Raw genomic sequence first — 17,564 nt, 5'->3', positions numbered from 1 at the left:
TTGTAGTTCTGTTGAAAAAAGACAAGTCATTGGTCGAACCGCCCAATATTAAAAGTATTCCACCCTGATTGGTTAACCACTTACACAAGCGCTTGCACAAAGCAACAACATTGAAGTTGTGTAAGACAATTTACACAATGCATCAGAATACAGTAACATCTTCTCATCCGAGCGCGTCCACAGTTTAGGGATAGAACACTGCAGTCCTGCTGTAAGCTGATAGAAGGTAATATTTATGTCTTCTTCTCCCAAATGAATAAACAGCAACACACACACAGGTCCATGTTTTGAAATAAGTGTTCATCTCAGTATTACAGTTGTGATTACCGAATTGCATAACTAACATAATATAATAATAGTATAGAATAGAATGTTTTACAGGTGCATTCAAAACTCATGACGTAATCTTATGCAAGAGATATTCACTGCACGTATGTTTTTTTTTTCTTCTCTATGACAGTTCATTGCATATTTATAGTAAGTATTTTCACTTTTGTGCACTGGTACGCACCATTTTGTATAAGTAATTGTCATATTAGGCTCTTGTGGACAGGGGTGAATAAGAATTTAGCAGTTTGAGGCTATTGCTGTTGTTGAGTCTATGATGTAATACGGTAAATGATGCACAGTAGACTCGTTTTATTGTTCAGTGTGTTTCCTGCTATACTGCTCTCACCAACCTATATTCTGCAGTAGCCTATGCTATGCATGCATGCCCTATGATTCTAATGTGGATATTAAAATATGGTGTTTAAAACCATGTATTAACATAGAGGTTTAAGTTGACATCTAAACACCCTGTAAATTGTTTGCATTTTTAACTAAACCCATTTGGTGTCTATTGCAGGGTTGGATCAATTCCATTTCTATTCAGATTGTTGTGATGATGCTGCGTTGGTGGGCGGGTCTTCCCCTGCTCCTCCCCCTCCTGGTGCTGTGTGGGCGTGGCTTGGCCCAGAGTTCTGAGCCCATGTTCCGGTCGGTGACTGAGACAGTCCTGCCTCCTGACAACCAGCACAACCCCACCCAGCTGAACTATGGGATGGCCGTTACTGATGTGGACGGGGACGGAGACCTGGAGGTGGTGGTGGCGGGGTGAGAGAGGGGAGGGGGGAGGGGGGAGGTTAGAGAGAGAGAGAAAGAGTTAGAGAGGGATGGAGAGTTAGAGAGAGAGAGGGATGGAGAGGAGAGAGGGAGTTAGAGGGATGGAGAGGAGAGGGCATTCAAAGGCCATCGTTGAGTACAGTTTACTGGACCATAGGACTTTACAGGCTATGCATAAATTACCCAATGTTCTCAACCTACACCCATTCTTGGGTAGAACGGCCCTGATCCTGAAGTTAGGGCTGTGGTCAAAGTAGTGCACTATCCAGGGAATAGGGTGCCATTTAGAACTATCCCTACAGTGGGGGAAAAAAGTATTTAGTCAGCCACCAATTGTGCAAGTTCAAGGTACACGTCAACTATGACAGACAAAATGAGATTTTTTTTCTCCAGAAAATCACATTGTAGGATTTTTTATGAATTTATTTGCAAATTATGGTGGAAAATAAGTATTTGGTCAATAACAAACGTTTCTCAATACTTTGTTATACACCCTTTGTTGGCAATGACACAGGTCAAACGTTTTCTGTAAGTCTTCACAAGGTTTTCACACACTGTTGCTGGTATTTTGGCCCATTCCTCCATGCAGATCTCCTCTAGAGCAGTGATGTTTTGGGGCTGTCGCTGGGCAACACGGACTTTCAACTCCCTCAAAAGATTTTCTATGGGGTTGAGATCTGGAGACTGGCTAGGCCACTCCAGGACCTTGAAATGCTTCTTACGAAGCCACTCCTTCATTGCCCGGGCGGTGTGTTTGGGATCATTGTCATGCTGAAAGACCCAGCCACGTTTCATCTTCAATGCCCTTGCTGATGGAAGGAGGTTTTCACTCAAAATCTCACGATACATGGCCCCATTCATTCTTTCCTTTACACGGATCAGTCGTCCTGGTCCCTTTGCAGAAAAACAGCCCCAAAGCATGATGTTTCCACCCCCATGCTTCACAGTAGGTATGGTGTTCTTTGGATGCAACTCAGCATTCTTTGTCCTCCAAACACGACAAGTTGAGTTTTTACCAAAAAGTTCTATTTTGGTTTCATCTGACCATATGACATTCTCCCAATCCTCTTCTGGATCATCCAAATGCACTCTAGCAAACTTCAGACGGGCCTGGACATGTACTGGCTTAAGCAGGGGGACACGTCTTGCACTGCAGGATTTGAGTCCCTGGCGGCGTAGTGTGTTACTGATGGTAGGCTTTGTTACTTTGGTCCCAGCTCTCTGCAGGTCATTCACTAGGTCCCCCCGTGTGGTTCTGGGATTTTTGCTCACCGTTCTTGTGATCATTTTGACCCCACGGGGTGAGATCTTGCGTGGAGCCCCAGATCGAGGGAGATTATCAGTGGTCTTGTATGTCTTCCATTTCCTAATAATTGCTCCCACAGTTGATTTCTTCAAACAAAGCTGCTTACCTATTGCAGATTCAGTCTTCCCAGCCTGGTGCAGGTCTACAATTTTGTTTCTGGTGTCCTTTGACAGCTCTTTGGTCTTGGCCATAGTGGAGTTTGGAGTGTGACTGTTTGAGGTTGTGGACAGGTGTCTTTTATACTGATAACAAGTTCAAACAGGTGCCATTAATACAGGTAACGAGTGGAGGACAGATGAGCCTCTTAAAGAAGAAGTTACAGGTCTGTGAGAGCCAGAAATCTTGCTTGTTTGTAGGTGACCAAATACTTATTTTCCACCATAATTTGCAAATAAATTCATTAAAAATCCTACAATGTGATTTTCTGGATTTTTTTTCTCAATTTGTCTGTCATAGTTGACGTGTACCTATGATGAAAATTACAGGCTTCTCTCATCTTTTTAAGTGGGAGAACTTGCACAATTGGTGGCTGACTAAATACTTTTTTTCCCCACTGTACTAATGTTCTCTACTTCCATTCTCAGGTACAACGGTCCTAACCTGGTCCTGAAGTATGACCGTGGTCAGCGGAGGCTGGTGAATATAGCGGTGGACGACCGCAGCTCTCCCTTCTACGCCCTGAGAGACCCCCTGGGGAACGCCATCGGGGTGACGGCCTGCGACATAGACGGGGACGGGCGGGAGGAGATCTACTTCCTCAATACAAACAACGCTTACTCTGGTAAATAACAATAATAACAGCAGGTAAACACAAACAACACCAACAACAATGCTTAGCCGAGTAAACAACAACAACAACAATGCTTACTCTGATAGTCAGTAACAATCTTCTTTTGGAAGGTCGGGCCACATACTCTGACAAGCTCTTTAAGTTCCGTAACGGACGCTTCGAGGACCTGCTGGGTGATGACATCAACGTGCGCCGAGGAGTAGCCAATCGGATGGCAGGACGCTCCGTGGCGTGTGTGGACAGAAAGGTATGTAAACAATCAGTCTATCCATCTAATTATCCATCAATCAGTCTATCCATCTAATTATCCATCAATCAGTCTATCCATCTAATTATCCATCAATCAGTCTATCCATCTAATTATCCATCAATCAGTCTATCCATCTAATTATCCATCAATCAGCCTATCCATCTAATTATCCATCAATCAGCCTATCCATCTAATTATCCATCAATCAGTCTATCCATCTAATTATCCATCAATCAGCCTATCCATCTTATTATCCATCAATCAGTCTATCCATCTAATTATTCATGAATCAGTCTATCCATTCAATTATGAATCAATCAGTCTTTCCATCTAATTATTCATCAATCCATCCTCTCACTATTTTCTCTGTCCATCTCTGTTTGTCTGTCTGTCGTCTATCTGTCTGTCCCCCCCCCCTCTCTCTCTAACCCCCCTCTTTCTCTCTCCTGTAGGGTACAGGGCGTTATGCTGTGTATGTAGCTAACTATGCCAGTGGTAATGTTGGTCCCCATGCCCTGATAGAGATGGACGAGGCAGCCAGTGACCTGGCCAAAGGCATCATCGCCCTGTCTGACGTAGCAGCACAGGCCGGGGTCAACAAGTACACAGGTACTAGACAAGAGTGAATGGAATAAGTGTGTGTGGGCTTACCCATCTCAAACCAAGACCTTCTATATCATTTATCTGTTTGTCTCCTCCCACCAGGTGGGCGTGGTGTAGTGGTTGGACCAATCCTGAGCCAGAGCAGCTCTGACGTGTTCTGTGACAACGAGAACGGACCTAACTTCCTGTTCCGGAACAATGGAGACGGAACCTTCACTGACATGGCTCAACAGGCAGGTGTGTGTGTCGAGGGTGGGTGTGTGTCGAGGGCGGGAGTGTGTGTCTAGGGCGGGTGTGTGTGCCAAGGGTGTTTGTGTGTCTAGGGTGTGTGAGGAAGAAGAGATAATTGGGCCATAGCCATGATCTCTTCATAGTTGTTCTTATGACAGTGATGTGGCTCCCCCTGTAGGTGTGGAGGACCGCCACCAACACGGCCGAGGCGTGGCGCTGGCAGACTTTAACGCTGACGGAAAGACTGACATCGTCTACGGAAACTGGAATGGCCAGCACAGACTGTACCTACAGGACAACAACCAGAGATTCAGGGTGAGGGAGGGGATGGATGGAGGGAGGGAGGGAGGGAGGGAGGGAGGGGATGGAAGGATTGGGGGAGGGAGGTGGCTGAGGGAGATAAGGAGGAATGGGACGTCATGGATGGGATGGATGGTTGGAGAGGAGTGGGGATTGAAGGAGGATGGGAGAGGGAGGGAGGTAGTGGGATAGAGCAGAGGAAATGGGCTAAAAGGGAAGTGGATTAAACCCTCTCTGTTCCCTTCCTCTCTCTATCTGTTCCCTCCCCCCTCTCTCTGTTCCCTCCCTCCCCCTCTCTCTCTGTTCTCTCTCTCGCTCTCTCTCTCTCTCCCTCCCTCCCTCTCCCTCTCTCTCTCTGTTCCCTAACTCCCTCTCTCTCTGTTCATTTCCCCCCTCTCTCTCTCTCTCTCTCTCTCTCCCCCTCCCTCCCTCTCTCTCTCTCTCCCTCTCTCTCTCTCCCTCTCTCTCTCTCCCTCTCTCTCTGTTCCCTCCCTCCCTCCCTCTCTCTCTCTGTTCCCTCCCCCTCTCTCCCTCCCTCCCTCTCTCTCTCCCTCTCTCTCTCTGTTCCCTCCCTCCCTCACTCCCTCGCTCTCTCTCTGTTCCCTCCCTCTCTCCCTCTCTTTCTCTGTTCTCTCCCTCTCCCTCTCTATCTCTCTCTCTCTCCTCAGGACATAGCCAGTGGGCCATTCTCCTCTCCCTCTCCTGTGAGGACGGTCATTGCTGCTGACTTTGACAACGACCAGGAGCTGGACATCTTCTTCAACAACATCGCCTACAGAGGACACGCCCCCAACAGGCTCTTTAGGTACCTCTGACCCCTGACGCCAACTTTGACTTGAACTGTGAGATAATAACTGTGGGTGTGAGATAATAACTGTGGGTGTGAGATAATAACTGTGGGTGTGAGATAATAACTGTGGGTGTGAGATAATAACTGTGGGTGTGAGATAATAACTGTGGGTGTGAGATAATAACTGTGGGTGTGAGATAATAACTGTGGGTGTGAGATAATAAGAAAAAGAGAGAGAGCGAGAGAGAGAGAGAGAGAGAAAGAAAGACCGTTTCTGAAATGTGTTGTCTGCCTGCTCCTCCAGGGTGGCCAGGAGGGCTGGTGCTGACCCCCAGATAGAGGAGCTAAACGTGGGGGAGGCAGCAGAGCCACAGGGCCGGGGTACAGGTAACCACACCTTGCAGACTCATTCTTTTGGTCCCTATACAACAGGGGAGTCAAAAACTAGTTTCCTGGAGGACCGTGTATCAGCTGGTTTTGTTGTTGCCATGTCTAATTAAGACCTTGACAACCAGGTTAGGGGAGATCCTAACTCGTCAATGACCTTCATTTATCAATCAAACTAGGAGCGAAAACCTGGAGACACTCGACCCTCCAGGAATTGAGTTTGACACCCCTGTAATACAAGATTAATAAAGTATTCTCAAACTAATGTATTCTGTTTTTGCTGAGTATTGGTTAAAAACAGAAGTTACGACACACCCGGTTCAGGTGGTTCCCCTGGTTTACGAGGGCTAAACAGGTCCTGTTTTTGATTGGCCGTTTGATGTTTTGACTCTGTGATTGACAGGTGCCACGGTAACAGACTTTGACGGGGACGGTCAGTTGGACCTGCTGGTGGCTCATGGGGAGAGTGCCTCTCAGCCCATCTCTGTCTTCAAGGTCACTCAGGTCAGTCACTACCATAGAGGTAGATAGAGGGCACATCATTGCATCTTTGCCATAATGGCTTCTGTGACAGCACAGGCAGCGCCATTGATGGCTACCTCTATTTTAAAGTTGTCAATTTTCGTCTTATTTTGGGTATAATTATTTTAACTGTAAAGCTAATATTGGTGATTTACCATCAGTGCTTGAGTCCTGTTCCTGCTACAACGGGTTCTATCCATCCAGACCCCTCTTTCTCTCTATGTTCACTACCTCATTACTGCTCCCTGGTGGAGAGTTACTGCAAGCAGATGAGATTTCATTTAGATATTTTGATGCAAGACGATGATTACAAATCAATATGTTAACTCCTTGTTTAATATCATATTTATATGGAAGGAAGGGAGGAAGGAAGGAAGGAAGGAAGGAAGGAAGGAAGGAAGGAAGGAAGGAAGGAAGGAAGGAAGGAAGGAGGAGAGTATGTACTCTCAAGTGTTTGAACAGGGCCCATGATATCATCCGACATATTCCTGACCCCATCACCTTTACCACCTGATATTTGACCCTGACAGGGCTCGTCCAATCACTGGCTGCGTGTAATCCCTCGCACGCGGTTCGGCTCCTTTGCCCGTGGGGCCCGAGTCACGGCCTACACAAATCAGAGCGGGGCTCTCACACGCATCATCGACGGAGGCTCGGGGTACCTCTGTGAGATGGAGCCTGTCGCCCACTTCGGACTGGGTAACTTCCTGTTTGTGTCTGAGAGGATCTGTAGAGATCTGAGAGGTTTTGACAGGTGCAGTCAATATGATAATTGCTTCAATTTCCCCTCTGGCTATGAGGTGGAAGTTTTGCCATATTGCTTATACCAATCAAATCCTCACAGATCTCCACAAGTGCATGGGGCACAGTGAAGGCTGCAGAGGGAAGGACGGCTCATAATAATATCTGAAACGGTGTAGATGGAATGGCATCAAATGTGTTTGATGTATTTGATAACATTCCACCTATTTCGCTCCAGCCATTACCACAAGCCCATCCTCACCAATTAAGGTGCCACCAACCTCCTGTGCAGTAGACATATCGTAGACATATTAGCTAGTAGTTCTGGATAGCTTCTGTATTTATCTTCCTTTCTTCACATTGGCTCACAGGCAAGGACGAGGTCACCGTGGTGGAGGTCTATTGGCCGGATGGCCGTTCCGTGGCCCGCCCACTGCAGCCTGGTGATATGAACTCTGTGATGGAGATTGGCTACCCTAAAGAAGGGGAGGAGTCTGTGCTGACCCCTGATACCCAGGTACGCACCACGGACCTACACCATGACATATGAACTATGACCCTGGCTAATGTTTCAGCCAACCCATGACCAGTGACTACATTCTTACCCCTTTATGACAACAGTAGTATTGTTTTTCTGTTTTATTACATCGTATGGATATTTCTAACCGTTTGACTTCTTTCTCCCAAGACCATCAGATGAAATACACGTGTAGTTGTTCACTAGTAGTTATTCAGTGGTTGATGATTCAGCCTTTCTGTTACCATTCAAAATGGTGGAGCTGGATGTGTCTTTGAACTGACGTTCTGGTCTTTTTCAGTGTGGGGAAGGATTCCTTGTCAAGAATGGCCGCTGTGCAGGTATGTAGATCTCTGTCTTGTCTGGCAGAGAATAGATGGAATATAACATAACACTTACAATATAGTAAAACATACAGATTAATAAATGAAGTTCTCGCTCTCTCTCTCATTCTCTCTCCTCTCTGGCCCTCTCTCTATCTCTCTCGCTCTGTCTGTATATCTGTCTCTCTCTTTTCCCCTCCTCTCTCTCTCTCCCTCCCTCCCTCTCTCTGCAGGTATATGAGGGCAGTGAATGAGATACCTTGAAGCAACATAAGAAATATGCCTTGTCATCGAGATAATGTATACTGTCAAAGACAGATGATACTCCATATTGTTTTACTCATTTGAACCACAGTAGATTATCTCTGTTTTTCTTTGATCTTTCATAAGTGTCGTCTTCTCTGTGAAACCTTTTGATTTTTCTACTTTTCTTTGTTTCTCTTGAAAATACGTTTTTTTTCCCCTCTTTTTGCTAATTTATTAGAATTAGTTGAAGAATAATCAACCATCCCAAATAAATCAATAAAACAACATTGATGGAATCCAACAATCTTTTCAAAGCACAAGATCTTATCAGTAATCAATTATTCCCATACATTTTCCATCCCTCCATCTGACCCCTCTCTGCCCTCTCCCCCGTCTCACTACCTCATGCCTCACTATCCCTCCCCCTCTCTTCACCCTCCCCCGTCTCACTACCTCATGCCTCACTATCCCTCCCCCTCTCTTCACCCTCCCCCGTCTCACTACCTCACGCCTCACTATCCCTCCCCCTCTCTTCTCCCTCCCCCCGTCTCACTACCTCATGCCTCACTATCCCTCCCCCCCTCTTCACCCTCCCCCGTCTCACTACCTCATGCCTCACTATCCCTCCCCCTCTCTGCACCCTCCCCCGTCTCACTACCTCACGCCTCACTATCCCTCCCCCTCTCTTCACCCTCCCCCGTCTCACTACCTCATGCCTCACTATCCCTCCCCCTCTCTTCACCCTCCCCCGTCTCACTACCTCACGCCTCACTATCCCTCCCCCCTCTCTTCACCCTCCCCCGTCTCACTACCTCATGCCTCACTATCCCTCCCCCTCTCTACACCCTCCCCCGTCTCACTACCTCATGCCTCACTATCCCTCCCCCCTCTCTACACCCTCCCCCGTCTCACTACCTCATGCCTCACTATCCCTCCCCCCTCTCTTCACCCTCCCCCGTCTCACTACCTCATGCCTCACTATCCCTCCCCCCTCTCTTCACCCTCCCCCGTCTCACTACCTCATGCCTCACTATCCCTCCCCCTCTCTACACCCTCCCCCGTCTCACTACCTCATGCCTCACTATCCCTCCCCCTCTCTACACCCTCCCCCGTCTCACTACCTCACACCTCACTATCCCTCCCCCCTCTCTACACCCTCCCCCCGTCTCACTACCTCACGCCTCACTATCCCTCCCCCGTCTCACTACCTCATGCCTCACTATCCCTCCCCCCTCTCTACACCCTCCCCCGTCTCACTACCTCATGCCTCACTATCCCTCCCCCTCTCTTCACCCTCCCCCGTCCTCACTACCTCACGCCTCACTATCCCTCCCCCTCTCTTCTCCCTCCCCCCGTCTCACTACCTCATGCCTCACTATCCCTCCCCCCTCTCTTCACCCTCCCCCGTCTCACTACCTCATGCCTCACTATCCCTCCCCCCTCTCTTCACCCTCCCCCCGTCTCACTACCTCACACCTCACTATCCCTCCCCCCTCTCTCCACCCTCCCCCTGTCTCACTACCTCCCCCCTCTCTTCTCCCCCACCAACCACCCTGGCCCTCCCCTGCCCCGTGCCAGATGACAACTAGTGAATCAGACACTCTCTTTCAAGAAAATATTTAGTTGATCAAAATATTTTATCAACCAAATGTTTTGGGGGGGATGAAATCCATAACACCTTTGCTCCACTTTGACCCCTCCCCCACACCTTAACCCTCCCTCCCCCAGACAACAACGAGTGTAAGCAACAGGGTGGGCCCCCAGTGTGCCCTAAGAACCGTCCAGTCTGCATCAACACCTACGGCCACTATAACTGTGGCCCCAGGAAGACATGTGCCAGGGGCCACAAGCCCACCAAGGACGGGAGGGCATGTGTGGGTGAGTAGAGATGGAGGGAGGGATGGAGGGGACTGATGATATGCATGGTGTTCTCCTACTTCTCTCCCTCGTTCCCTCTCCTTTCACCTACCAACAGTACCCACTCATTACCCCCCTCAGACTAACCCTAGACAGTACCCACTCATTACCCCCCTCAGACTAACCCTAGACAGTACCCACTCATTACCCCCCTCAGACTAACCCTAGACAGTACCCACTCATTACCCCCTCAGACTAACCCTAGACAGTACCCACTCATTACCCCCCTCAGACTAACCCTAGACAGTACCCACTCATTACCCCCCTCAGACTAACCCTAGACAGTACCCACTCATTACCCCCTCAGACTAACCCTAGACAGTACCCACTCATTACCCCCCTCAGACTAACCCTAGACAGTACCCACTCATTACCCCCCTCAGACTAACCCTAGACAGTACCCACTCATTACCCCCTCAGACTAACCCTAGACAGTACCCACTCATTACCCCCTCAGACTAACCCTAGACAGTACCCACTCATTACCCCCCTCAGACTAACCCTAGACAGGACCCACTCATTACCCCCCTCAGACTAACCCTAGACAGTACCCACTCATTACCCCCCTCAGACTAACCCTAGACAGTACCCACTCATTACCCCCCTCAGACTAACCCTAGACAGTACCCACTCATTACCCCCTCAGACTAACCCTAGACAGTACCCACTCATTACCCCCCTCAGACTAACCCTAGACAGTACCCACTCATTACCCCCTCAGACTAACCCTAGACAGTACCCACTCATTACCCCCCTCAGACTAACCCTAGACAGTACCCACTCATTACCCCCCTCAGACTAACCCTAGACAGTACCCACTCATTACCCCCCTCAGACTAACCCTAGACAGTACCCACTCATTACCCCCCTCAGACTAACCCTAGACAGTACCCACTCATTACCCCCCTCAGACTAACCCTAGACAGTACCCACTCATTACCCCCCTCAGACTAACCCTAGACAGGACCCACTCATTACCCCCTCAGACTAACCCTAGACAGTACCCACTCATTACCCCCCTCAGACTAACCCTAGACAGTACCCACTCATTACCCCCCTCAGACTAACCCTAGACAGGACCCACTCATTACCCCCCTCAGACTAACCCTAGACAGTACCCACTCATTACCCCCCTCAGACTAACCCTAGACAGTACCCACTCATTACCCCCCTCAGACTAACCCTAAGTACGTAGTCTGACCTCTTGTTTTCTTTCTCGCTCTCCTCCCTCCTCTCTCTCTCTCGCTCTCTCTCTCTCCCATCTCCATCTCTCTGCAGCTGTAGCTCCGTTCTTCCAGGGGGTCCGCTCTGCCTCATCCCCCCGGCCAGGGCCCCTCCTCTCTGGGCTCTCCCTCCTGTCTCTACTGGCCCTCTCCATGGTCTGGATGGAGGTATGAGGCTAGGGGCCCCGCAGTCACATGCCTCCATGGGGATTGCTTGACTGAGTCCCAAATTGTACCCTATTCCCTATATAGCACACTACTTTTGATCAGAGCCCTGGTCAATCCCTATTGAGAGCACTACTTTCGACCACAGCCCTCCCACAGACTCCAATGATGCTCCAGGAGGGTGAAGGTCCTACCGGATTAACTTTGACATTTATGCTGCAAGAGGGCGTGACCCATGACCCCTCAACTCTGGACAACTGTGCACTTCCTTTTTTGGGGGGGTTTGCCATGCTCAGTTGGACCAGATAGTAAGACGTTCGGCAATCATTATCTGTGATGGTCTGAAGAGTCAGCAAGTGAATGGGAATGGAAAGTTTACGCATGTTGTCTGTAACAGTTTGAAAACTGTGTGATGATGAATGTAATCTTGGAAACCCAGAACTAAAATCTCACATAATTGCGTCAGATGCTCATTTAGGTTCTGGGGAGAGATGTATGAGATAAGATACGAACGAGACTAGAGAAGTCAATTCAACGTTTATTACACGTTGATTCAGCGTAATTTCATTGAAATCCTCCCGGGGAAGGACTGCCCGTTCCATGATCTCGCCATCACGGTTGACAACTCCGTTGTGTCCTCCTCCCAGATTGCGAAGAGCCTTGGCGTGACCCTGGACAACACCCTGTCGTTCTCCGCTAACATCAAGGCGGTGACCCGATCCTGCAGGTTCATGCTCTACAACATTCGGAGAGTACGACCCTGCCTTACACAGGAAGCGGCACAGGTGCTAATCCAGGCACTTGTCATCTCCCGTCTGGATTACTGCAACTCGCTGTTGGCTGGGCTCCCTGCCTGTGCCATTAAACCCCTACAACTCATCCAGAATGCCGCAGCCCGTCTGGTGTTCAACCTTCCCAAGTTCTCTCACGTCACCCCGCTCCTCCGCACACTCCACTGGCTTCCAGTTGAAGCTCGCATCTGTTACAAGACCATGGTGCTTGCCTATGGAGCTGTGAGGGGATCGGCACCTCTGTACCTTCAGGCTCTGATCAGTCCCTACACCCAAACGAGGGCATTGCGTTCATCCACCTCTGGCCTGCTGGCTCCCTTCCTCTGCGGAAGCATAGTTCCCGCTCAGCCCAGTCAAAACTGTTCGCTGCTCTGGCACCCCAATGGTGGAACAAGCTCCCTCACGACGCCAGGACAGCGGAGTCACTCACCACCTTCCGGAGACATTTGAAACCCCACCTCTTTAAGGAATACCTGGGATAGGATAAAGTAATCCTTCTACCCCCCAAAAAAAAAAAAAAAAAAAAAAACATATTGTAAAGTGGTTATCCCACTGGCTATAGGGTGAATGCACCAATTTGTAAGTCGCTCTGGATAAGAGCGTCTGCTAAATGACGTAAATGAAATGAAATGATTCAACCAGTGGGTATTTTCCTTGACACAGTGAAAAAGAACGACATTCATCTTAAAATGGAGTGGTGGTTGAGCAGTATTTATTTATCAAAGTTCTTCTTATCATGTGTATCAATTAACAACAACAACAACAAGCATTATGAAGGTTCCTGATCTATACTTTTGCATAAACATGTCACAGATTAAAAGAAAAAGGCAGATACTTCACATCAGGGAAATAATTTAGTTTTGGCAGTTTATGGTTCTTTGGAGGAGGGTTTGTGTAGCAAAAAAAGGAAGGAGTGTGTGTGTGAGTGTGTGTTGTGTGTTTGTGCGCGTGCATTTTAAACCGATAATGATCGAGATCTTAATTTTTGTGTTCGTGACCACTGGTCCTGGTGCAGGCTTTTGTTCCAGTCCAGCACTAAAACACCAGGACCAGGACTGAAGAACACTGTTAAAGGATGCTACATACTCTATACAAGTAGCTGTGTATTTGCATAATATAGATCTAGGAGAGTTGGTGGTTCAGCACTGTGACACCAAGAGGTTAGTTGGGTTGAGGAGTGGATGATGCAAGATGCATCATGACAGTGACCAGTGGATGGTACCCAGAGCCATTTTATACAGGCTAAAATATATGTCTCTGGGTGGAACTAGCTACATTCATCTGTGTGCTACTATCAGGCCATCCACGTGGTTTACATCTCAGCTGAGCTATGTAGTACTGGGTCCCAAATGGCACCCTATTCCCTATATAGTGCACTACTGGGGTCAAAAGTAGTGCACTATAAAGGGAATAGGGTGCCATTTGGGACACGGCCTAGCTCTCCTACAGTACATATCTGGGTTAGAAGTCTGGGTCGTAGGCCTATTCACAAGACACCTAACGGTAGAAAACAAACTGAAAACAGTGGAGGGATTACCTGAAACTTGTCCAATAAGAAATGTTTGTTTTCGTTTCCCCACTGGCAGAGCGTTTCGCTACGGTGTGCATTAATGACTACAGCCAGGTGGGTAGTACTCCATCACCGCTCCGTCTCAAATGACACCCTATTCCCTATCTAGGACACTACTATCCTCCATAAAGTGCACTACTTTTCACCAGAGCCCCAAACTAGTGCACTATATGGGGAATAGGAGGATGTGCGTCCCAAATGCCACCCTATTCCCTATCTAGTGTCTTTTTTTTAAAACCAGTGTCCGAAAAGGGTGCCATTTGGGAGGTATCCTAAATGTAATTTTGAATCATCAGTATTCCCCAACATTGATAGATTCGGCTTGATCCGATCCATGTGGTTCAGTTGCAATCGAGTGTCTAGTCAGTCAGCTCCAGTTTGTTGTGGTCAGGGCCATTGTGGTTGTGGTAGGCGAGGAGGTGAGGCCTACCCAGTCACCAAGCAATGCTGTCGGGGTGGTTCTCTAAGTGACCAGGGAGGGTAGAGCTCCAGGGATCAGGGGGGTAGAGGTGACATGTACCCAGTCACCGAACACTGCGGTTGGGTGTAGAGTTCCAGGGACCAGGAGGGGCGAGGAGGTGACTTGTACCCGGTCACCGAGCACTGCTGCCGGATGTAGAGCTGGAGCCTGAGCAGGAGCCACTGGAGCCTCGGTCCTCATAGATAGAGATCTCTATCTGGACAGGACGGGGTTAAAGGAAGGAACACACTCCGGTAGGGAGTGGCTGGGTCTATCCAATACACACATTAATACACACACATACACTGTGTACAAGATCCTTATCTTGGGAGCCTACATATATACTGTTCACTCTCCATCTCTCTTCATCTCTTCATCTCCTCATCTCCTCATCTCTCTCTCACTCTCTCTGTCTCTGTCTCTCTCTCTCTCTCTCTCTCTCTCTCTCTCGCTCTCTCTCTCTCTCTCTCTTCATCTCTTCATCTCTCTCTCTCTCTTCATCTCTCTCTCTCTCTCTCTCTCTCTCTCTCTCTCTCTCTCTCTCTCTCTCTCTCTCTCTCTCTGACACCACATCAGCAGTAGTAGCAGTAAGGATACAACCCTCATGCCCCTCTCAATGGGGTCAGTGATCAGCAGACCTCGGGGGGCATAGACCTTCTCATTCTGCTCCTGGATGTACCTGCCTATCTTCTTCAACACCTGGGGGGGGGGAGGTAGAGAGGGGGGAGAGAGAGAGGGAGAGAGAGAGAGAGAACAGAAAGAGCAAGAAGAAAGAGAGGCAGGGAGAGAGAAAGAAAGAACAAAAAGAGAGGGCGACAGAGTATGACAGAAAGTCAGGAACATACAGAAAGTAAGAAAGAGAGAGAGAGGAGGTCAACTCATTGAAAACAGACATGTTGGGCCTCATTGCCATCATGAGGACCAAATCCTGGTGTGATCATGTTGTGGTTCTACTGTATGGTTCTACTATGTGGTTCTACTGTGGTTCTACTGTGGTTCTACCATGTGGTTCCACTGTGGTTCTACCATGTGGTTCTACTGTGGTTCTACCATGTGGTTCTACCATGTTTATATTGTGGTCTTACTGAGGTTCTACTGTGGTCCTAATGTGGTGGTTTAGCCCGGTCTCACCTTCTCATAGCGTGTCTCCATACAGAGGAAGATGACGTAGGCTGTAGTGCAGGCCAGACATCCCTCCAGGTAGGACTGGCCTCCGATCTTCTCTGCCTCCGCATAGTGGTTATTCAACGTCTTCACTGTGTCCTCAAACAACGTCCGCTCAATCTGACAGAGAGATAAACACTCAGCTGTCTTTTCAGCCATGACTGTGTGTGTGTGTGTGTGTGTGTGTGTGTGTGTGTTAGAGACTACCCACCCTGCTCTCCAGCTCTGCAGGGAACTTGGTCTGGAAGCGGCAGGTGGTCCCTTCACTGTAGTCTCTCTGGAGGAACACCTTGTTGGCCAGAGATGCACTGTGCCTCAACTCCTGGAGGTTATGGAACTACAGGATACACACACACACACACACACACACACACACACACACACACACCAATAGACGGGGAGAGAGAAAGGTATGTGAGAAAAATAAGAGAGAGCGAGAGAGAGAGATTGTGAATAGAATTCTATTATGAATTAACTTTCTGGTTCTGAGGAAGCAGTGTGTATGACTCTAAATAAAACTAAACTGCTCATTCGCTCTCTCTCTCTCTCTCACACACACACACTCTGTCCAAGAGGTAATGTATCCAAACAGTGGCTGATGTTGTAGTCTTTAGATGTCTAGGATGATAGAGGACAGGGGTTCCCCCTGGATCACAGCCCAGACACAGACACTCTATCTCTCCTCTCTCCCCCCTTCTCTCTCTCTCTGTAGCGCTCTCTCCCCCCTTCTCTCTCTCCCCCTCTCCTCTCTCTGTAGCGCTCTCTCTCTTCTCATTCTCTCTCTCTCATTCTCTCTCTCTCTAGCGCTCTCTCTATCTCTCTTCTCATTCTCTCTCTCACTCTCTACCTCTCTCTACCTCTCTCTCTCCCCCTTCTCTCTCTACCTCTCTCTCTCTCTCTCTCTCTCCCAACCTCTCTCTCTCTCTCTCTCCTGACCATGCACACTGCTACAGCAGACAGATCAGGGAATTGAGCCAAGAGAAGAAGGCACAACATCACAGAACAGCTCACAACAAATCAATCTCTGTAAGAATAGGATTAGAAGGCTCAATGGACCAACGATGGCACCAAATGGTCGCTTTTCCCCCATAAAGAAGCTTGATGTCCATAGTTGTGGACTTAGCCGTTTAGGTGGGGGTTGGAGGTGTGTAGGCCAGTCTAGTTTCTTGGTTTTGGAAACTAGCCTAGTCTGTTATGGTTCGTCAAGCTTGTTTCCCTAGTGTGTCGCGGACTGAAAGGCAGTTGGACCGAATAACGGAAATGAAAAGATGCGTGGAAACGCGGAGATTTTCTCTCCTTGACCCCAACCGGTCGCTGTCCACGGTGCTGATATCTCTCTGCGGCGCGCGCGGCCACCCGCTAGTAGGCTTCAGCACTAGCACGGGCCAGCCTGCCTACCGGATTAACAGCGGAACTCTACAGACAAAAAAATAAGAGATCTGCTTTTACCAAAACAGCTTAACGGCGCGAGGATTGCTTGTTTATCCCTGTTCTCGTGCCCCAGTTGTAGCATAGGCTACACAGCCTGGCCTGGAAATGCTCTTTGTGCCACAAAGAGAACTCCTCTAACTAACCTCTATTCACGCACGTCGCCTACCTACACCTTTAATACGGCAATAGAATGATATAGGGATGATATGCTATTCACATGCCGTTTCAGTCAGTGTGACCGAAGAAGTGTCAAAATGACAACGCTTCCATTTCTAATTAAAATATACGATTTGACAAAATGAACCTGCCTGCCTGACCCGATTGAGCAAATGTTATCTGCAAAATGTACTTTTTATCAGTAAAAAAAACAGTTGTGTTAATTTCTATTGTTGCTGGGTAACAGTGATTTGAATTATTGTAGGCTACGCAATCCGTTCTATCATAGGGCTACCACTGCTGTTACTGACAAACGGCATGGAAACGGTTCAGAATATAGTTTACAACCCTCTCCACAAGGCTACGTCCTCATAGGAAAGAGAATACAACCATATGCCCATAGAGGTAAAGGGAAAGACGAGGACAGATTATTCTATTCATTCTCACCTCTGTCGCCATGTTTCCATCTGACGGCGTAAGGCTACTAGGACGAGTCCACGAGCTCAAAGAGCTTTACTGGGACACAGGGACGGGTTGGAGTGCGGGAGGAAGAGAGCGAGGGGGAGGAGAGGAGGAT

The 17,564-nt window shown here is 48.4% G+C and overlaps 2 protein-coding genes across 3 annotated transcripts; one reads left to right on the top strand and one right to left on the bottom strand.

Moving 5' to 3' along the window:
- The first annotated feature begins 66 nt into the window (after window positions 1-66).
- Window positions 67-8,397, top strand: crtac1a (cartilage acidic protein 1a). Of its 2 annotated transcripts, XM_041840964.1 has the most exons (15): window positions 67-226; window positions 461-477; window positions 848-1,095; window positions 2,995-3,191; window positions 3,311-3,447; window positions 3,903-4,059; window positions 4,156-4,290; window positions 4,463-4,599; window positions 5,253-5,389; window positions 5,679-5,761; window positions 6,165-6,265; window positions 6,814-6,982; window positions 7,396-7,541; window positions 7,843-7,882; window positions 8,098-8,397. In XM_041840964.1, the coding sequence occupies exons 3-15, from the start codon at window positions 884-886 to the stop codon at window positions 8,103-8,105; spliced, it is 1,659 nt and encodes a 552-aa protein (XP_041696898.1). In that variant the 5' UTR covers window positions 67-226; window positions 461-477; window positions 848-883; the 3' UTR covers window positions 8,106-8,397. The 2 variants fall into 2 exon arrangements, with proteins under 2 accessions (XP_041696898.1, XP_041696899.1); XM_041840965.1 differs by lacking the exon at window positions 461-477.
- A 5,554-nt stretch (window positions 8,398-13,951) lies between these two features.
- On the bottom strand, window positions 13,952-17,564 carry golga7ba (golgin A7 family, member Ba). Its single transcript, XM_041840966.2, has 5 exons — window positions 17,435-17,564; window positions 15,612-15,737; window positions 15,368-15,520; window positions 14,834-14,935; window positions 13,952-14,453 (listed from the first exon to the last, which is right to left on the bottom strand). Exons 1-5 carry the CDS (start codon window positions 17,444-17,446, stop codon window positions 14,370-14,372), a joined length of 477 nt encoding a protein of 158 aa, XP_041696900.1. The 5' UTR covers window positions 17,447-17,564; the 3' UTR covers window positions 13,952-14,369.

This window comes from Coregonus clupeaformis, chromosome 20 (genome assembly GCF_020615455.1).
Source record: "Coregonus clupeaformis isolate EN_2021a chromosome 20, ASM2061545v1, whole genome shotgun sequence".
NCBI lineage: Eukaryota > Metazoa > Chordata > Actinopteri > Salmoniformes > Salmonidae > Coregonus > Coregonus clupeaformis.
Note: the sequence above shows the minus strand (reverse complement) of the source record. Positions and strands in the feature narration are given on the sequence as shown.

Excerpts from the sequence above, each read along its gene's own strand:
- crtac1a (XM_041840965.1), top strand. The coding sequence starts at position 884 with ATGATGCTGCGTTGGTGGGCGGGTCTTCCCCTGCTCCTCCCCCTCCTG. Across the intron at positions 3,192-3,310 it reads TACAAACAACGCTTACTCTG|GTCGGGCCACATACTCTGAC; the intron begins GTAAATAACAAT and ends TTCTTTTGGAAG. Across the intron at positions 3,448-3,902 it reads TGGCGTGTGTGGACAGAAAG|GGTACAGGGCGTTATGCTGT; the intron begins GTATGTAAACAA and ends TCTCTCCTGTAG.
- golga7ba (XM_041840966.2), bottom strand. Across the intron at positions 14,936-15,367 it reads TGGAGACACGCTATGAGAAG|GTGTTGAAGAAGATAGGCAG; the intron begins GTGAGACCGGGC and ends CCCCCCCCCCAG. Across the intron at positions 14,454-14,833 it reads TTGAGAGGGGCATGAGGGTT|ATAGAGATCTCTATCTATGA; the intron begins GTATCCTTACTG and ends CGTCCTGTCCAG.